This window comes from Paroedura picta, chromosome 1 (genome assembly GCF_049243985.1).
Source record: "Paroedura picta isolate Pp20150507F chromosome 1, Ppicta_v3.0, whole genome shotgun sequence".
Taxonomy (NCBI): domain Eukaryota; kingdom Metazoa; phylum Chordata; class Lepidosauria; order Squamata; family Gekkonidae; genus Paroedura; species Paroedura picta.
This window is the reverse complement of record NC_135369.1, coordinates 182,008,678-182,030,467: the sequence shown is the minus strand read 5'-3', so window position 1 is coordinate 182,030,467 and position 21,790 is coordinate 182,008,678. Positions and strand designations below refer to the sequence as shown.

Genomic DNA, 21,790 nt, shown 5'->3' with positions numbered 1-21,790 from the left:
AAGCACTTGATGTAATGCCGGCATATAAGGATAATATTGCGCTGGTTAAAACAAAGAGTTCGTAATATGTTAAAACTGGTATCAAAGCCCATTTTAAAAATGGGCTTTGAAAGGGGTAGCAGGCAGGAGGGCGTGAGAGGGTGGCCGTGGCTCCTTGTGGCCCGCAAAGCAGGCTAAAGGGAGTGGAAAGGCTTTGTGGCCCAAGGCTCCAAACTCCACCCCCCTCGGCTCCCTCCCAGCAGGAGTGTAGGCCACAAAACCCTGTTGCTGCCTCTCTCCTCATGGGCGACAATGGAGGCCGCAGCCACAAGGCTTCTAGCAGGCAAGGAGGGAGGGCGGGAGCTGGAGGGGGAGGCCCAATCAGGGTGGACCTGGACGGACAGGGCCCCGGACAGTCTCCTCCCAGGAGGCTGTTTCCCAAATATATAAGGGAGCAAAATAGTGTTAAGGATTAGTATGTCAAAAGTGAAAACTGGAGATTCTCATGTCTATTTTCGCAGCAATAGCCTCCAGTAAGATCAGGATTACAGGGATTTAAATAAATAGATGAACAGTACAGTAAGGCCCCTGGGCACCTCTAGAGTTCTGTGCACATAAGGGGAAGGGGTGATATCTACTGCTGCATTCCTTCTATCCCCCCCCCCATGTATCCCCAGGAGCAGCATTTCAGAGAATATTTTAGGCTGCAGAAGGAGAGAAGGTGTGCAAAGATCATGCTTCTTGCATGGAGCATAGACAGAATCCAGCCCCTGATATTTTTCCACCGAGTTCTTCTTTGTCACACTGTCATAATGTGCCCTTGGACCAAACATTGGATCAGAGTGTTTAGGAACAAAGAAGCATCTATGAAGTGCTAATACCCATCAAGATGCTACTTGGAAGGTACCTTCTTGCAATCTCTGTTTTGTCTTGAGCATTTTATATTTTGATTTATTTGCATTAATGCAAAATAAGATTTTGCCGTTTCTTGCCCTTTATTTCATTTTGCTCCGGGTGCGATGTGTTTTGAACATGCCCATTTACCTGAGTCACTGAATCTTCTTATTTCTCTTTGACATCGCAGCAACCGGTTTGCAGTATGTTTGAAAGAACTTTTAACCTTTGCTTTTTAGATCTTCCTTGTATACAGCCATTTAACAGATTACAGGTACGGGCAGGCCTGGTAGACCTGGCCCCCACACTGACAATCCTTTTCTTGCAGAACTTCTCCTCTCTCGTCTACTTATAGTAGTTATTGGATATCTTTTATGCCTTTGAAATTGTCATAGGAAATTTTTTTTTAATTATTTGTTCTCAACCATGATCACCCTATTCTTTTTGAACAGCTTGGATATTTCCAGCTCTGCACACAGGACAATAGAGTGTCTGGCCACTTCTTAGGGTGTGTGGTCAGTCTTGTTGCTTTACGAAGCCATGGCTCAGGGGCAAAACTTCTGCATTGCAATCCCATGTCTGGTGCAATCCCATGTCTGGTGCAAGGTGCAATCCCATGTCTATTCAGTTAGGCAAATTGTATATCTGAGACCCTGTTAGGGATGCCAGTGTCCAGGTGGGACCTGGGAATATCCTGGAATTGCAGATGATTTCTAGGCTAGAAAGATCATTTCCCCTGGAGAAAAGGGATGCTTTGGAGGGGGCATTGTACCCCACTGGGGTCTTTGTCCTTCTCAGGATCCACCCCCCCAAAAAAAAAATCTCTAGGAATTTCCCATCCTGGATGGGGCAAGCCTACTCCTCTGTCCCCTGGCAGGAGCAGCTGTCCAGACTGGGGAGCTGCTGCCACTCACGGCAAGCAATTCTGTCCTTGGTAGGCTGATGGTCTGATTCAGAATGATCACTTCCTTGGTTCAGAGCCACAGGCTTCATCAGCCCATTTTCTTTCCTAGAATCCTAGAATCATAGAGTTGGAAGGGACCTTCCTTCATCTAGTCCAACCCCCTGCACTATGCAGGACAATCACAGCCCTATAGCTTATCCACTGTAACCTGCCACCCCCTTGAGCCTTCACAAAATCAGCCTCTCCATCAGATGGCTGTCCAGGCTCTGTTTAAAGATTTCCAAAGATGGAGAACCCACCACCTCCTGAGCAAGCCAGTTCCACTGAGGAACCACTCTAACTGTCAGGAACTTCTTCCGGAGGTTTAGACGGAATTTCTTTTGAATTAATTTCATCCCATTCGTTCTGGTCCGTCCCTCCGGGGCAAGAGAGAACAACTCTGCTTCCTGATGATAGGGAGCAGGTGCTGCTGCACGAAAGACCTCCTGCTCTTTTCTGTACGTGGCTGCCTAGTGAGAAGCACATTATCTGCCCGTGTTTTCAAGTGTGGACACTTCCAGGGCCCAAGTGGACATTCCCATGGTAATCTATTTGCTTTTGCATGCAGGCATTTCCCAATTAACATTTTCTTCTGCATTTTCCTGCCTCTTCATTGGCACTGTCGTTCTTCAGCAAAAGGGGATGCTGAGACAGAGACCAAGGAAATGCTATAATCACAGCTGGAAATTCTAATGTTTGGGTGTGAAGCATAGGAGGGGGGAAAATGCATGCACCCACCATAACAAAATGATATACATGCACCTTAGAAAACAGATCATAACAGATGCACATGCATTATGCATGGATATGTGTGCATAATGTCCACATATTGCCTTTGGAAAAGCGAATGCATCAGGGTTCCACAGAGCGATAATAACCTGCAGGTGACTTGGCCTAAGTGACTTGGCCAGGGTTTGCCCACACACACACCAACTTGCACATTGTGCAATACATAATTTATCCCCATGTCCCCTCCAAAGAAATGAGTCTCCATTAAAGTACACAGTCTTTCTCCAACACAGAGAACAATTCCTGAAGTTAAATTTTGACCAGCATTTTAAATACTGTGGTATCCGGTCTTCACAAGTTGTGGAAGGAACCAGAACCCAAATTTCCCAGGACGTGAGCTTTTAGGGGCTTCGGTGGGGTCAATTTCTCCCTCTCCCTCTAGACTTTTAGGTTCTGAGCAGCTCCCAGCATTCTGAGGACAATTATGTTCCATCCTCATGATGCTGTTTCAAAAAAATGAAAAAAAGTAATTTATCTCTGCACATCTTATGAAGCTGGAGGGCATAGAAGCCCCATTTCCCTTGGGGTAGGCCCTCAAATCAGGAGGATCACTATAACAAGGAACAAGCTAGGGGCCCAGGTAGAATTGTGGTGTTGGAGAAAAGGCAAAGGTGTTTGGAGTTGTGTGTGTGAACACACAGAAGCACACCAATCTTTGCATCTGGGATTCTATAGATTAGAATCCCAGAGTTGGAAGAGGCCATGCAGGCCATCTAGTCGAACCCCCCACTCAGTGCAGGATCAGCCTCAAGCATCCAAGAGAAGTCACTGCTTGAAGACTGCCAGAGAGGGGGAGATCACCACCTCCTTAGGCAGTCCAGTCCACTGCTGAACTAGACTCATAGAATCCTAGAGTGGGAAGGACCCATCCAGGCCATCTAGTCCCACCCCTCCTCCATGCAGGATCAGCCTCAAACATCCAGGATAAGGATCTGTCCAGCCGCAGCTTGAAGATGGCCAGTGAGGGGGAGCTCCCCACCTCCTTAGGCAGTCCATTCCACTGCTCAACTAGACTCCTAGGCCTAGTCTGCACACAATTGATAATGCACTTTCAATGCACTTTAGAAGTAGATTTTCCTGTTCTGCACTGGAAAATCCAGCTGCCAAAGCACATTGAAAGTGCATTATCCTTTGTGTGCAGACTAGGCCCTAGAATCCTAGTGTTGGAAGGGGCCATCCAGGCCATGTAGTCTCACCCCCTGCTCAGTGCGGGATCAGCCTCAAGCATCCAGGAGAAGTTTCTGTCCAGCTGCTGCTTGAAGACGCCCAGTGAGGGGGAGCTTCCCACCTCCTTAGGCAGCCCATTCCACTGCTGAACTAGATTCCTAGAATCCTAGAGTGGGAATCCTAGAGTGTAACAGCAGCTGACCTGCTTTGTTTGCATGCATGCATGGTGACTGAGCTCACATCAACACCCCGCCCCCCTTGCTTGGGCGATTAGAGTGCCATGGGAATTGAGGGATAGGGTATGTGATTTTTTTCAAAAGAATTAAACGTTTGATTGTGTCACGGTGCAGATTCATTATGGTACAGACAAAAAAAAAGGTGGGGGCATACCAGGAGGTGGGACTATCCCCTCTCCTGAGTAAATGCAAAATAAATGCTGCAATTGGAGCCCTGAACAAGGACTGGAGAAAACCAGAGATGCAGAATGCCAGGCACAGATTTGGAATCTGCCTTTAGAATCCAATCCGGTGAGAATGTATCAGCTAATCATAACTGTGGAATCAGTCCAACCTTTCAAATACTTCGAGAGAGCCATCCTGTCCCCTCTCACCCTCTTCTTCTCTAGGCCAGGGGTAGTCAACCTGTGGTCCTCCAGATGTCCATGGACTACAATTCCCATGAGCCCCTGCCAGCAAACGCTGGCAGGGGCTCATGGGAATTGTAATCCATGGACATCTGGAGGACCACAGGTTGACTTCCCTTGCTCTAGGCAGAACATTCCCAAGCCTTTCCTTGTAGGACTTGTAGGACTTGGTCCTCAGGCCCTAGATAATTCTCGTCACTCTCCTCTGAATCCTCAAAATTTTGCCTGCATCTGACTCGCAGCATTATTAGGGTTTCTGTGTTCCCTCGCTTGAAAAATACATAGACTTGTATTTCTGTGTGTTTATTATTTGCGCATGTCGAACTCTGTTGTTTCTTTCTTGCTCTTGTACTGAGCCTCTCTTCTCCCCTGCTTTCGGCAAAGCCACTGAGACGCAAAAGGCCAAGCTTTGCTGACTCCCAGGCACAAACCGCAGCTGAACTTGAACCTGCTTCTTCCTGCGCTCCCCACGGCTGACTGGTGGCAGCTCCACAGGGCTTTCTGGGCCAAAGGTGAGCACAGTTCGGTGGAAGGGACTCCTCCCCTGGCAGCTACCACTCCAGACTGGTTGATTGGGGCTCATGGGAGCTCTCCTCTCCTTCTTGTCCGGGTGACGCGGTAGGTCCAGCCAATGGTAGGGGGGTTGTGACAGTGTCTCCGAGGCAGAATTTTGCTCTTATCAACACGGGCAAGTGAGCGTGATGCCGTCCTTCTCCACCGTCTCATTCTCTACATACTTCTTTCTTTCTTCCATCAGCAGCGGGCGGGGGGGGGGAGGGCAGGAAATGCATGTCTCTGGAAGTGCTCCGCAGCAAGGGGCGGACAAGCAGATAATCGGCAACTTCTACCAAGGAAGACCCATTCCCCAGCTCCTTCACAGCTATAGCCTTTCTCAAGCAGTGGAATGGCTTGCAGAATGCCCATGAATGTCATACCTAGGCTAGGACCTTCTCCATGCAGAACCTGTGCTTTGTCCAGGAGCCCCAGCCCCTCTGCCCTCTGGATCAGAGCCGTCCCCTCGGGCAGAGAAGAGCTTCCCCCCATTCCAGCTACCTGAGACCTGAGACCTTTGCTGGAGGTGATCCCTAAGACTGAACATGTCCCGCAGGAACAAAGTGCATTGGGGGCTCAGAGAGCTTTGCTGCCCTTAGCTCTTCTAGTGATCCTCGCTGCCCCGTGACTTTTGCTCCTTTGAACAAGCACCAGATGAACCAGGGCAGAGTCTGCACTTACTTTCTTCATTCCATTGTCAATCCTGTTGAATTCAGATCACTTTGAACTCGGGTCTTCCTCTCCCCCCCTCCTCCCCATTGAAACAGGAAAGTCTTCTGCATGTGGTTAGGGAGGCTAAAAAGGTGTGTGGGGGGGAGGTCTTTCTTTCTTTTCTTGAAGCCTCTTTCTTTATTTTCTTGAAGTGTGGGGGGGGGGGAGGAGCCAGGCAGGGAGCCTCTTTCTTTTCTTGGAGGGGAGGGGGAGAGGATCGAAAAAGGCAGAGGAGGGAGGAAAAATCCAGGACCGACTGAAGTTGAGAGAAGTTAGGGGCTTCTCCTTTAAGGCTAGCATGTCACATGACCAGGTGTAGCCTTTCAGAGGTTCTCTACCACGGAGCTTTCTTTATTCAGGATTAAAAGCACTCCAAGATATTGCACAATAAAGGTAGGGTCACTCCAGATCAATCCTTCTTGCTGCAGAAGGAAAATTTAAATCGCCCAAAATCCAAACGGAAATCGCATTCTGTGTAGAGGGTAGGGACTGAATCGATCTAGGGTTGGAATAAAAGCTCCGTGCAGTTTATACCCAGGTCAACGGTATGGAGAGACTTGCAGGGCTCATTTCCTTTCGTCTCACTTTCTGTGCCGAGCATCACTCTGTCTGGTGTCCTTGATACCCCACCTTGCTTCACAAAGATGCTTACGTCATCCCTCCATTTTTACAATAACAAGCCTGTAGGGCGGGGCAGGCTTAGGGTCACCCGGGAAGTGGAGATTTGAACCCTAGTCTCTAAGGCTGACACACTAAGCACAGGTGCAAATGGTTCTCTTCTTGTATGTATGGAGGGAGGCCTCAGCCCCTCTTCCTCCCAGATCAGAATCGTGGTCCTGGGCCACAGGCCTGGTGGAACAGCTCTGTCTTGCAGGCCCTGCGGAACTGCTTTAAATCCTGCAGGGCTGTGATGTCACTCAAGAAAGCCTCCCGCCAGGCCGGAAGAACCTTTGTATCCTTCCGTCCTCTCTTTCTGTGTCCAGAGAGGACCGATTGCTTCAGATCCAGACGACGGTTGCTTTCCCATTTGCATGGTCCCTTTTCCTAGATTGGGTCACAGACATATTCATGGAGATCCCTACTTCCTGGTACCTAGGGCCTCGGTTTGGATTGGGGCCTCAACTCCCAGAGAGAAGTCACATCTCCTTGCATCCCCACGTGCCTGGGAAGGTGAGAGTACCCCAGAGAGATTCTCAGGTGGAACAGAGCACAGTTGGCATCAGCCTGGTCCCTTTGATTCTCTCTTGCTTTTGAACCTTTGATGGAAGAAAGAAGGGTTCCCGAAACAACCTCTCTTTTCAGAACTAGTGATACATTATTGAAAATCTGGCGAAATGTAATGCCGTGAGCCCTGAAGGTGTGCCTGGAAAGCCCAGTACAATCTGGCTACCCTATTAATATTTTGATCTGTTATCCTGTTTCAACTCCTACAGACCCTCAGGCAGGTCATCTGGCAAAATACATCCCAAGGAAAAAAAAAAACCCTATTCTAATCATCCTGAAGTACATCCAGAAAGAAATAAATCCGCAGTGAGACGAGATTAAAATCCAAGCTACATTATCCCCGTTCCAGTTTAAGCCCCGACAAAAACAAGTGAAATGAGATGGTGGAACTGCACTTTGGAAAGATTAAAAGGCTGAGTCAGTTTGAGGGCCACGGCGTTCCTAAGCAACACCTACGAACTGTGTGCCAGACTGAGGCTAAAGGCGTGGATGTGAAGGGAGAACGAATAGATCCAATGGAAACAATCCAGCGGGATTCTGCCCCGCACAGCCCACTAGCTAACTCTGGTTTGAAACAAGCCCTCTTGCTCTCTCAGGGTCTGGGGAGGGGCAACAGTCATGAAGCTGACCTCCAAACTGTGGAACTTCTGTGGAGCACATTCACATTCACACGTTCAAAGGCACGATTTGCCCAGAAGGCCTCAGGGGAAGATGGCGCTATCTGGGCTTTCCAGGTTCCATTTCTGTTGACAAGCTGTGCTTTCTGTTACTCCCTCTCGCAGGGTTTTAGAAAATCATTTGTGAGGTGCCTCGGAAGTTCAGAGAACAACCAGGTGTCATAAAATCTGCAAAATAAACAGGCACGCAAAAGCTTTACTATTGAGATCGAAAACACCACATCGTTGCAAGAAAAGAAAACACACGCTCTGGATTGCACGTTTGCTTTGAGAAGGGGACACTGAAATCCTGCAGCATCTCATACCCAACGGCTGTGATACACATCGACGGTTCCAGCGGAGGAAGCACGCTTGCCAGGCGGAGGGAAATGGCCATCAGAAGGGGCACTGAGGAGACCCCACCAGCCGGAGATTGGCCTGTGCCACTGACCTCAAGGGAACTGAGATCATTCAGGGGTAATCAAACTGCGGCCTTCCAGATGTCCATGGACTACAATTCCCATGAGCCCCTGCCAGCATTCGCTGGCAGGGGCTCATGGGAATTGTAGTCCATGGACATCTGGAAGGCCGCAGTTTGATCACCCCTACTTTAGAGGAAAAAATGGCTATGTTGAAGACCCCACAGAGGTTCTTCCCCTCCCTAGCCTCCACCCTCCAAATCTCCAGGTATTTTTACCCATCCTGGCCCTACTGGGTCACAAGTCATCCTGAGTGACTTTTGGCCACTCGCTCTTCCTTAATGGAGAGCAATTTTGTGAAGAGAAAACCATGTAATGCCCCCGTAAAGAATGAGTGAGGAAGGGCAGATTCTAAAACTGAAGATGGTGGTGGTGGTGGTGATTATGATGATGATGATGTTGAAGAACATCAAAGATGCTTCAGCCTGTACCCATCTGCAGGCAGGAAAAGAACTAGTCACATTTTCATAGAATTAGCAATTTGGAAGCAACGTCAACCAAGAGTTGTCACTTGAAAAATTCTCTGTTTTGTGCTGGGGGACACCTATGCCGAGAGGATTTCTTTCTGCAACCCTCGGAGTCAGCATCAGATAGGTCGCACAGCAGCTGAGCTTTTGCCGCAGATACCTTCCCAAGCTCCTTTTGGAGTCAACGGATCCGCACGATGACATAATGATCCCCCGATTGTCTGACCTCTCGTCAAAGAGATCCTACCTCCCGTCCTCTGGTGACTAAGACCTCCCCCCCCACCCCAACCCCTTGGCTCAAAGTTCCTTTTTCTGACGCATAATGGGGAACTGTCAAGGGGTTCTTCTGCCAGAGAGTTTTCTCTGTAAAAAGGGCTTGCGTTATTTTCAGATGTGTTGCACCATTAGGGGTTTTCTTTTTTTTTTAATCTTCTAAAAATATAGACCTAGTTTTTTTCCCCCCCACCTTTACTTTTAATGAGAAATTTCTGCCCTGTGAGATCGTGTTGGCTGCCCTTCAGTATACCTGGGCTCCAGTAATGATGCAGCTGCCTTACGAGAACAACTCCCGGGGGATCCTGAAAGAGTGGCCTCAATTACTAGTTGGATACCAGTTTCCCCCCTCTTCCGGAGGATGCTGCGTCTTCCACTACCGAGAAAGGAATGTCTGTGAGAATAGCTAGTAGGCAACTTGAGAACCTGTGAAAATGAAAAGCGTAACTCAGGGGTAGTCAAACTGCGGCCCTCCAGATGTCCATGGACTACAATTCCCATGAGCCCCTGCCAGCGAATGCTGGCAGGGGCTCATGGGAATTGTAGTCCATGGATATCTGGAGGGCCGCAGTTTGACTACCGCTGGCGTAACTAAAAGTGAAATCTCCTCCCAGGTTGTGTGTCTATACAGTTTTACTGAATTTTAAAATGTCGTTTTAATGTTTCAAGTTGAATCTGTGCATGAAGACCAAGACCAAAGAGAGAAATCTAGCGGGGACACCCAACCTTTCAGCACATTCAAAAGTGGGCCACACGAGACCATTTCCAGAAGGGTCAGTCTCAGCAAGAACATAGAGATACTCACATTGTTGTTTCTACAATAAAGAGACTTTCTTCCACACAGTGTGGTTATTGAGAGCAATCGGGTGACACCTCACAATGTGGTCATCTGTCAACCACAGCCAATAAAACTGATTTAATGAGTTGCTGCCAGCATGAAGCCATTTTAAATGCCAGTTAATTAGGCACTGAAATCTGTTTTCTTCTAGTTTTGTGGCTTACCAAAGCAACACTTCCACAATTCCTATTTCTTCTCAGTCTTCTCTTGCATGGGAAATCATGTTCAACGCAGTACTGTGTTTAGCCTGGAGAGATTACTAAGAGGTGATATGATAACCATCTTCAAATACTTGAGAGGCTGACATATAGAAGATGAAGCATTGTTGTTTTCTTTCTCAGACCAGAACCAATGGGTTGGAAATAATTCAAAAGAATTTTTGGCTAAACCTCCGGAAGAAGTTCCTGTCAGTTAGAGTGGTTCCTCAGTGGAACAGGCTTCCTCGGGAGGTGTTGGGTTCTCATTCTTTGGATGATTTTCATCAGAGGCTAGACAGAAAGGGCGATTTTATGAACTTAAGCAGATTGTGAGTGTTTGGGCAGAAAGTGTTTGTCTCTTGTGGCCCTTCCTTGCATACCCAGGGAATTGCTAATTGCTGCTGTGGGATGGTAGGTGAATCTCCTCCAGGCCAGGCTGGATTCTGGAGATTTTTTGTGGGGGGAATCACTTGGACATGAAATTAGGGTCACTGTGGATAGGCAGGTAGTTGTTCCTGTATTCTGCAGAGGGTTGGACTAGGTGATCCTGGAGATCCCTTCCTACTCTATAGTTCTATGATTCTATGTCTCTTGACTGCATACTGGAGAAGCTGGACAGAATAGTGGCCAAAACAAAGTAGAGTTAAGGAGTGCACGAGTGGGCCCTCTGAGCCATAGGCTGGAAGCAGGGTCTGGTGGCAGCTGGTATCCCACAATTCCAGGGTAAGCCTTTTGCATTGGTGCCGACCCTGTGTTCCTGCTGGGCCAAGGAGGTTTGCAGAAGGTTTGCAGAGGGACTGCATGAGGAATACATTCCCCCACCCCAGCACCCGGCATGCCAACAATCCGGGAGAACTGGGACTCTCATGAAAAGGGGTGGCAGTAGATGAGCGATTGGGATGTGAGTGTCCTGCATATTGCAGGGGGTTGGACTAGATGACCCATGAGGTCCCTTCCAACTCTATTATTCTATGATTCTATGATTCTATGAAATGTGAAAGCCAGGTAACAAGTGTGAAAATCCTGCAGCCCATACTCAGGAAGGCAGAGCTATCAGGCTGCTAGAGCTCCAGCTGCAAAGGTTAAAAAGTGTTGAAGTCAAAGGAAGTTCACAAGCATAAATAGAAGACCCTTTGCTCTTTTATATTCCCATTGGGTTCTTTAATGGAGGCTTTTAGATGTCTGACTTGGAAACAGCTGCCTTTAGATGTGCTAAAAGGGAGCCGGGAAGTTGTAGAAAGCAGCAAATAATCCCTAGTTGGACTGACTATAGAATCGGCCAACAGGCAAGTCTCAAAAATCAAGGCAAGTTCAGGAGCAACCTTCTCCATGTCCCATATGCTCTCAGGCAATCCTATACAGGACATGAGAACCTCAGTTAATTGCATTTGGAGTCACACACAATCCCACCCCTTCCTGTCATGTGCCAATGATGCAGAAGTTATGGACATAAACCAAGCGGGTTCCGGATATGCACAATGTTTCAATTTTTCATTCTTCTTCAGTGGTACGATTTTAAAATTTGCCATGTCTGAATTTCCTCAAGTATTTCACATAACTCTCCCAAGCTGTAGAGCAGAGAGGAAACCACCGTGAAATCTGCAGCACGAGGGACGATTTATGAACCTCTTGTGACACAGGGTGGTAAGGCAGCCGACATGCTGTCTGAATCTCTGACCGGGAGGCTGGGAGTTCGATCCCAGCAGCCGGCTCAAGGTCGACTCAGCTTTCCATCCTTCCGAAGTCGGTAAAATGAGTACCCAGCTTGCTGGAGGGGTAAACGGTAATGACTGGGGAAGGCACTGGCAAACCACCCTGTATTGAAAACGCTAGAGGGCGTCACCCCAAGGGTCAGACATGACTCGGTGCTTGCACAGGGGATACCTTTACCTTTAACTTCTGCTTCCTATTACAACTCATCTCCTGACTGCAGAGGTCAGTTCCCAGGGAGAAAACAGGTGTTCTGTAGGGTGGGCTGAATGCAAAATCGGCATTCTCCAGGCTCCATCTCCAAATCTTGTGGAACTTACCAGTCTGGTGACCCAGTGCCAGGGAGGGATAGCACTTCATGAATAAAAATCCTCCCACCTGTGGGAATGTCTCGTTTGGCTCCAAAGCGATGACTGACAGTGACTGCAAACTGTACACGCCTTCCTTGTCACGTGGGTTCCTAGTTGGTGCCTTTCCGTCTGTCTGCCAGATCCACGCCCACACAGATGTATGAACTGTCAATGAAGCTGTACTTGGACCAGTTACTGGGGTCCGTTCAGCTGGCTTATTTCCCTTCCTAGGTGACCTTTCCGACTCAAGGAAACTGCAGGCAGTTTGAAGGCATCCGCTAACACAGCCAAACAAATGAGGCAACAAAACATCAGGACAAAAAGGAACAGCATGGAATAAACCACCCATCCACGGAACCCTTACGAATGACTGTGGAAGCCTGTCAGAATGGAGACATTTTAGCCTGCTGCCTAAAACAGGGGTAGTCAAACTGCGGCCTTCCAGAGGTCCATGGACTACAATTCCCAGGAGCCCCTGCCAGCTCATGGGAATTCTAGTCCATGGACATCTTGAGGGCCGCCATTTGACTGCCCCTGACCTGAAATGACGCCAGCTAGTTGCCCAGCAGGATCCAATTTCTGCATCGCAGAGAGCATACGGGTGGTTTCCTCTGGCTTCCCTAGGAATTCCTGTCTGGTTAATTTTTCAGTTCTGCATGTGCCCCACCTTCCAAGCAGATGTTCATTGGGTTTATTTTGTTTGTGCTGCACAGCTTTTTCACCCTTCTGATGTTCAGCATGCATTCCGTTTGCAGGTTCTCCACGTTTTCAAAGAGTGGTATTGCCACAAATTTTCCTCTCTTTTTTTTGCCCCAAAGCTATAGTTATTTCAAATCAGAAAGCTTCCATCAGATTCCCTCCCTACTCCACCCGTTCTTTCACCACCAGCATTGTGCTTTTCAGACTTCACAGAACGCTTTCCCTGGGGAGATTGGGGCCCTGCAGGACCTTAGGCCTGGACAAACGCTGGCAGGGGCTCATGGGAATTGTAGTCCATGAACACCTGGAGGACCACAGGTTGACTACCTCTGCCACAGGGAATAGACCCCAGAACACACCGAGCACTATGCGATGGCTGGAAACTGCGCAGGCATCCTTTCCGTAGATCTCCAAGAGGCTTGGAATAACCAGTTAAGAGAGAAAAGGTGTATTGTGTTAAGAAATTTTATTTGAATCCGTGATGAGAACACATCATTACAAGGGGAAGAAACATAATGCCACAGAATTGCATAGAATCCTTACAAAAATGTGAATTATGCATCTAAAAGGCTGAGACACCAAATTATATACATGTTCAGGGAGAGGAGTTTCTCCTCGAACTGAAAGCAAAATCATGATTTCCCCGCCTGCCAGACACATACAGTTTTCATGCCAATGTACAGGAGCCAGCTTTATGTCAAAGGAAGGCCAACCCTTCTTTGTCCCTTTAGCTTTCCACTTAGTTATGAACATGCTCAACGCAAATAATGTCTGGCATTCTCTGCAGCTGGTGGGAGGTCCTACCTCTGAAAGCGGAAATGTCCACGCTCTATTTCCACGGGTTCTACACACCACAAGGCAAACACGTAAAAGGCACGAGACTCTTACATCAGACTCCTTTTTCATTACCTTACTTTATTTCAAGTAATATCAATAGTCAATGAGAGATCACTGTAAGTTTAAACAAGGCAAGATATACAATCTTACACACTTGACTACAACCGCAAAAAAGGGCACTGTACAGATATATATATTATTATGTATATATATATATTTATATAATATAAAATGTAAGTACAATGATCAAATACAAATGTACTGAAAACCCAACTACAGCTGACAATATACTCTTGTCAAACCAATAACGTCTTAAAATTATTTCATAAATTAAAAAGCTCACCGAATGTCTCTCGGACTATTTTGAAGCCGCACTATATACAAGCATTTCAAAAGAAATAAGTCTTATCGTTTCTTGTAAATACTGCGATTATGTTATATCCGGTCTAACTGATAACAATTTATTTACCCTTTATCTTATAAAATGCAGCATTAAACTTTTTTGACCTTTAAAGATTTTTTTTTCTCCCCCTTCCTTTTTAAAGGATTAATATTGATCTTCAAAATGCAAAAAGGAGGACAACAGGGCAGGAGTCACAGTCGTAAAATCGAAAGGGAAATGTCTTTTAGAGCTACACCTTCTGAATGACTCCAGGCTATGTAAGCAAAGTACACAGGATCTTGTATATATGCTTCAGACAGTGTACAACGTTCCTTCGTGCATGCTATAAATCAAGAGGGGAAAATACTGCTCCGCCAAAGTCTGAATTTCCCTATGTACATGAAGCTTTTAACTGAAAACTCAAGTTTGACCTCTCTTTATTGCTTACATTTAAATAAATGTTATTTCTACTGAGCTCCTGAGGGGAAGCCAACTACACAAATGTAGGCATGGAAACAGACGGTTTTTGCAGCCCCTTGACCAAAAATTTAGCCTTCCACTGTGGACCACAAAGTAGTATCTATTGGATGCAGAAGGACTGTACCCTTTCCTAATGCTAACTATAAATACATGTCAGGGCCTCTATGCCAGTATTCATTATCTTTTTGAATTCTGCCTGCCCCTCCTTGGAAAGAGGCAGCATTTCCCGTGAGCTCACCATTCAGTTTTCAAAACCGTGGAAGAGGTGCGAGATCCGACCCAAAATGTTTTCAGAACGCAAACATACGATTGCGACCGTAAAAATAATAATGGGAAACAGTGTCTTGAATCCGTACGCTCGGATTTGAAAGCCAAGGTGCAAATGATCAGTCAAAGACTCTTCTGATTTTCCGACTGCTCAGCAGTTATGACAGCTCTCGCCGAGCCGGAAAAGAAACGAACTCTCTTTATCCCTGACGCTTCTTCAGATCTTTCTGAGAGCAGGTTCCCAGCAAGAACGTGCGTGTCTACGGGTGTGTCTGCCTATGCACATATACGTGAATCACGACAGAGGGAGCATATGCCGGCACGTGTATGCTTCCAAGGAAAAAAGATATTTCTTCTTAGAAACACATGCACATCATCAGACTTGCAGTGGAAGGGCTGGGGACCAGATCCTTCTTACGTACGGTCAGCACAGCAAGCTGCTGGGACTGTTTGCAAAGAACAATCAAACAAAGTGCAAATACTTAAGATGGTACAAACTTCAAAAGGCTGACACGGAGGACGGGACAAAAGCCTGAAGGGACAAAAGCCTCTTTGTTTGGAACCTCTGGCCCTGTGGCTTCACACAGGGCAGAGTCAATGCACATTTACCTTGGAGGGGAATAATGCTGATCTTTACGGACACAGCCCCAGAAGCTCCATACACAGCCGGAAAAACGCCCATGAGCCACTGGCTTTGGAAAGGGACGCGCTGGTCAACACCTGCATGCTGAATGCATTGCAGCGGAACATGCTGATATGACACAGGCCTACAGACATGTAACCCACCCACCTTGCTGCTTTTGGGAACACATAGTTGTCCTTGGGATTCCCTTCTGTCCTGGAGGCTGCCCCATGGCCACTCATGGTCTCTGGGAACAACGGGCCGACGATTGGCTAGCCCACAGGGGTTTGGCCTTGGGGGTTGGTGGCAGGAGTTAGAGGGAGGTGTCAAATTCTTTCCCTGGATTATCTTCCAGCTCTTCATTTTGCAATGGTTTATGGTTCTGCTTCCCACCGTCAGACGCCAAAGAAGGGGTGGAGCCGTGGTCTCCGTCTTCGCTCATCTTGACTTTCATAGCTTCCTGTACAAATTCCAGAATTTCCAACGGGAGTCTTTTGAATTTGTCTTGGTATTCTTGGTCAAGTTCAGCCTGTAACTGGAAATAACAGTGACACTGTAATAAGTTACGCAACACACAAATAACAGTGACACCGTAATAAATCACACAACACACAATCTGTGTTCTTTCAGTAACGGAGAAACCAACAACCGGTTTTGGGATCGACTGAATGTAATTATAGTGACTGCAAAGAGAAAATGCCCATCATGTTATTCAAATCAGGGATCGTTTTGAGTTGGTCCCACTAAATCCTTGTAGGTTCACCATTTTCTTCGGTATCCTCGAGCTTAAAGGAGTTCTTCATTCGGAACATAACAAACTTAGGCCTATCAACATTGCATTCTTAAAGAGTCCAAAGGATCAAAAAATATTCTCACAAGTCGCCAGCGGACGAAAACCAAAACAAATCTGCTCATGAAATAAGCAGTGCTACCTTTGCAAAGATTGATTTTAACATTCTTTAAAGGGGTGCTTGTCCATTCTCTGAATCGTTGAAATCGATGTTTGGTACCTTAAGGAAGATATCTGGACACTACATATCATGGTGGATATTTGAGAATATTTTATTGAAGATCTCCATCTATCGCAAATTTCTTTCATTCCCCCAAGAAGCATAGTCAAGGGTGTGCGTATACGATTAGGAAAGAGCAATAGCCCAGCTGTGCCTTAAGGACTAACAACATTTGTGGCAGAAGAGGACCATCCGTGAGTCATGGCTCACTTCCTCAGATATGGCTAGAATGGGAATCCATCCGTCTTTATATCTTGGAGCTGAAAGCACTCCACTCTGTGAGGTACAAGGACAGATGCACTTCGGTGCTCGAAGTGGCCGGTCTCTCCCGGCGCAGCCAGGGCCGCGGAGGGGAGGGGAGGGCATGTGTGCACCCACTGGTGTGCTGATGCCTGTGCCTCCCCTCCCCCCCCCCTGTGGAATGGCACTGGCTGTGCCGGGAGAGACTGGCTGCTTTGGACCCCGAAGCGCCGAACCTTAAGACTCACTTTCTAGCTGTGCCGGAAGAAGTGAGCTGTGACTCACGGAAGCTCTTCCCCTGCCACGGATTGTGTTAGTCTTGAAAGTGCTCCTGGACTTTGGCTCTTTTCTGGTGCTGCAGACAGACTAGCATGCCCACTCATCTTGAGCTAAGCACCACATGGGCCTTTTGGTGAAGAAGAGGCACATGAGTGTGCACATGAGCAGGTGCATCCTTGTTCCACATGAGGCATGCCGGTAACTCACAGGTGCCCACTGAGGACCAAGAGTGTGTCCCAGGCACACAGTTTACAAGCCTACTTGAGAGCAATAAATGACAGTCACCTTAAAAGCTTGCCAGTGTCCAAATGTCACACCTACAAGCCTTTGCCAGGTCTTTTGCATTTATATTTTTTATATCCAATTATATTCTTGATTTGAGTGGCCAATGTAACCCCATATTTTTTTTGTATGTTTGGTTTCAGGCAGGCTGGAAGGGCTATCAATCTGCTGGAGGTCTGGCACTGGGGTTTTGGTCATTGTGTGACACAGAATGTTGGGCTGGATGGGCCACTGGCCTCATTAAACACAGCTTTTATGTTCTTATATCTTTTTTCTCCTGAGTTCCACATTAACCCTGTGCTTCATGGCTGGCCCTTTGATGTTGAAGCCACCATAAGAGACGTCAATCTGCTAGCATCATGAGTGGGGAAAGGAAATTTTACCTCCCTTGCCAAAAGGAAGAAGGCGATGCTGGCTTTCCTCTGGAAGACACCCACCAGCCCTTCACATTGGGTCAAGTTCCCACGGAGACTTCGAGTGGAACAGGTGCAGGGGAGCCACCCGTTCAACATGGAGACAGGATCAAGATCCTAGTTATAATGCTTTGTCAACACCCCAGCAGCCAGTGTACAAAGGAGAGGTTGAACAGTGATGAGATCAGCTAAGCCAGAACAAACATGCCTGGTCACAAAACCGTTCTGAGTTATTTGCCATTCACATACACGCCTCAAGCCATATTTGGGCCAGAAATCGGACTGAAAACTGGCACGCACATCCTGTTGAACTCTGGAACCACTTCCGCACAGAGGCCCAAATCGCGTGTTGTATCCTGCCCACAATTGTGGGATAGTAAATTGCGCTTTTTTGCACCTCCATAATGTAAACTTTTTTCCGCCGCCATGTTGCGCCTTTTCCCCTCCTCGCTAGAGAGGGGGAAAGGCAGAAGAGAGAGCAATGCACTCTTTACACACCAGTCCTCAGCCTGTCAATCACCGGAGGCAACCAATCCCCTCTCAGTTTGCGGGTCTTGAAAGTTACCCTGAGCGCAAAAATTAATTTTTTATTTAAAAAATATGGAAACTTACACATGGCAATGCATATGCGTTGCCATGTAAAATACAGTACACTATTTGGAGGCAGCTAACAAAGTTGAGTTTCTTCTACCCCTTCTACCACTGAATTTGTAGTGTGTGTGTTTTAAGACAAGAGCGATTCCTGCAGCTCTTAGGGAAGAACGACTCATTGCTGCATTCCTGCCATAGGGCTGCATCCTTAACTATGAATTGGAACCCTTTTCAACTCCACGCAACTCACTTCCGACAAAACGTCCAGAGCGTGCATGTCTCCTTGAAGTCACAGCCCCTGCACAGCTGCCCGTTCCTCCAATGAGCTGTGCAAAGCAGGCCTCCCTCCGCAGCCTTGGCCTGCTTTCTTTTCCCCAGCTCTCATTTGAGGAATGGTTTTGAAGGTCGGGGATGGAGCCCCCCCCCCCATCCCTTCCTCCTCAGGGCAGGGGTTGTGCATCGCTCTGGCTGAGACAGGAGAGTGTGGAGAGAGAGGCTGGCTGGTGCCTCCACTGCATTCAGCCCACCCCCAGCGGGGCTCGCCTGGCCGCCTGCTTGCCGGCTTCGCGGGTGGGGTGGGGGGAAGCTGAGGCAGAGGCAAGCTCTCGGTCTACCCAGCCGAGCCGGGCTCCTGGTTTTCCTGGGTCTGCTGAGACTTGTCCCAGCCCCGCCAGCATGGCATGATCCAGCATGCATCCCCACCACAACTGTCCCAAGTTTGTGGCCAGGAGAGCTGAGAGACACCATGCCACTGAGCTGAGTGGAGAACACCAACCCCGCTGGGCTCGGGGGGGGGGCAGGTGGGGGAGGAGAGAAGCCTGTGCCCTGCCATTTCTCGCATACACGGAGACATATACATGTTGTTCTATTTATGGCACCATTTAAAAAAGGATTGCTGCAGCCCACTCCCAACAGAAGCCTGTGCCCTGTCATTTCTTGTATATGTGGAGGTACGTACACATTGCTCCACTTGAGGCACCATTAAAAAAAATTACTCAGAGCAAGAAATGGAGAGAGGAGGGTGGGTGTGAGGGTGGGACAAAGCGTGTTTCCCCCTCCACACGATCTTATCCCTGGTTGCTCACTGGTGGTTGTCACAATTTAGGGTGGTAAATCCAGTTTTCTGGATTCCTGAAATCACGAGTTAAAAATGGTCAAATTGTGACCCGGCTACTGGACAGCCTTGGGATATTGGCAGCATCATGTGGAGGAGGCTCTATATGCTGCCAACATGTGGTGGATGTCCAGTAACATTTTCCTTGTGCGGAAATGGCCTGAGATGCTCTCCTTGGGCAGTGGCAACTTTCTGCTTCTTTTGCACAGGAAGCAAATCCAATGCGCAAGAGGAGAGCAAAGGTCTCAGGAGACAAGTGCAGATCAGATGAGAAGGACAGGAATAGGCCAAGCTGCTGCCTCTGCCATAGAAGAAAACTAGCATGGTTACAGTGTCCGAATAGGGTCTGTGAGACCCAAGTTCAACTCTCCTTTCTGTCATGGAAACTCATCAGTCATTTGGGGCCAATGTAATGAAATCCAGTAAGCTTGGGTGAATATGATTATCTCCAGGCTGTTGAGTCGATTCAGAACAGAGTCAAAAATCCTAATGGATCTTCACTATGGAGCTTCCTCAACTCTTTTGTAGCAAGGCCTGAAGTCCTTCTGCTTTGAGTGGGGGAAATAAAGTCCATTAACTTCCCCACTGAAGCCAGGAAGACTTAAAAGGGATGGGGTTGTCTGGATCTGCCCTCCCCCTTTCACTTTAGCACAGGGGTAGTCAAACTGCGGCCCTCCAGATGTCCCTGCATTCCCTGGCAGGGGCTCATAGGAATTGTAGTCCATGGACATCTGGAGGGCCGCAGTTTGACTACCCCTGCCTAGTATGAAGAAGTTCCTGACAGTTTGAGCAGTTTCTTGGTGGAACAGGCTTCCTCAGGAGTTGGTGAGTTCTCCATCTTTGGAAATTTTTAAACAGGCTGGATCTGACGGAGAGGCTGATTCCATGCAGGCTCAAGGGGGTGGTAGGTTACAGTGGATGAGCGAGAGGGTTGTGAGTGTCCTGCATAGCTCAGGGGGTTGGACTAGATGACCCAGGAGTCCCCTTCCAACTCTATCATTCTATGATTCTATGATTCACATGGTATCTGAGCTACTGAGAGAGGATGACCAGGTGAAGGTAACTGAGCCTTTTGATATTTGGCTTTTATTTTACTGGTCTTTGCCTCTTCGGAAGGTCTGCATATAACGAGATGCATCCACTCCTGCACACAGAAAGTGGAGACCTCAGGGCTGCACAATGCAACTGACCTACAGGGGCCATCTTGAACAACAAGCTGAAGGCGAATGAGGGGCCAAGTCAGGGATCGAGTGGAAGGAACGATTCCTCTAAACAGGAAGGAGGCAGACATTCACCAGGCTTCTGTCTCTGGAAGGTAGAATATAAAACCCTTCCTGTGCAAATGGATGGGAAGGCAAGTTAATATTGAGGTCATATGGCTCTCCCCACCCCCAACACTTCGGCAAACAATAAATGAAACAGTAGAAGCTGCATTCACGCAGGAGAGGAAAACAAGAGGAAATGCTACCGTCACATCTTATTAGGAACGAATCCGTCTTTAAAATGCAGTAAGCACTTAATGATGAGAAAAGGTACCCTTCTCTGTCTCTCTCTGTCTCTCTCTCTCAGGCTAGAAATTAGTCTTCCGTGGCAATTGATTTATCCTGAAGTTAAATTTGGAGAAAAATTCGGCCCATCTTATCGGTCTGACGTTGAGCCTCCTAAGCTACTTTTGCGCTTCTAGGTTTTGGTGGTCAGTCCAAACTTCAGAGGGTCTCTCCACTCCCTTTAACCAAGGGCACAAGGTAGTCAGTGCTACTTTAATGGCTGCTGCCTCTTTTCCCCAGACTGGCCAATTCCATTCAGTCTCATTGCATTTCCTAGACAGGTAAGCGCAGGAGTGAAACTTCCCATCCTCCCGTATTGTAGCATGACAGCACCCACTGCCACGTCACTTATTGCTGCACTACCAATTGCTATGTGTGGTCAGCATGTCCAAGGACACTTTCAGTTGTGAACATCCTCTTCAGTTCCTCAAATGCCTGTGGCATTCTGCACTCCACTGAAGTTTACAATCCAGCCTCTCCTTTCCCCTTTGTTTCTAATATCTCTGTTAGAGGGCTACTTGGATATAGTGGGGAATGAATGCTCTATATAAAACTGGAAAAATCCCATCTGGCCAGGAGTGGTGGTATATAAGTTTAATAATACAATTTTAAAAATAAATAAAAACTCTGTCTCCGGGTGCAGGTTGGGGTCCATCCCAACACATCCTTTGAGATCTATTTCTAACCTGTGAGTTGGCATGTTGTAGCCCAAGAAAGACAGAGCTCTTCTGCCGGGCATTTGGTTGAGGCCAGGATGTGGAAGATCTGGACCCTCCTCTGGAAAGTACTTGATATCTGGTGCCCTATCTCTCATTTCTGCCTGGGCATCTGGGGCAGAAATTTGGTGGCTTGGTAGGGTTGTGGGTGTTGGAGGGTGGGAGGAGTATCTTAGTGCTGTACTGGTTTTTACTGTTTTAACCAATTCTGTAAGCCACTGAGGGCTAGGAGGTCTAGGAATGGCGGCATAAAAGTTTAATAATAAATAAAATCTAGTAGTTTATTTATTTATTTGTTAGATTTATTCCCCACCACTATCGGCAAGCTGTCTCATGGCGGGTTACATAAAAAGTTAAAACCATCCATATACCCCCATTTACAAAACAGAATCCAGTGGCAAAAAGAATGAATCCCAACCAAATACCACCTAGTGCCTCA

General features: G+C 47.5%; 1 protein-coding gene across 3 annotated transcripts in view; it reads right to left on the bottom strand.

The window, feature by feature from the left end:
* Positions 1 to 13,020: 13,020 nt before the first annotated feature.
* Positions 13,021 to 21,790, bottom strand: part of PLCB1 (phospholipase C beta 1) — a 508,515-nt gene continuing 499,745 nt past the window's right edge. For 2 of the 3 annotated variants that reach the window (XM_077314600.1, XM_077314616.1), the window contains one exon: positions 13,021 to 15,694. In XM_077314600.1, the coding sequence (XP_077170715.1) occupies positions 15,473 to 15,694 (222 nt within the window). In that variant the 3' untranslated portion in view covers positions 13,021 to 15,472. The remainder of the gene's footprint in view (positions 15,695 to 21,790) is intronic. The other variant, XM_077314606.1, reaches the window with a different exon arrangement.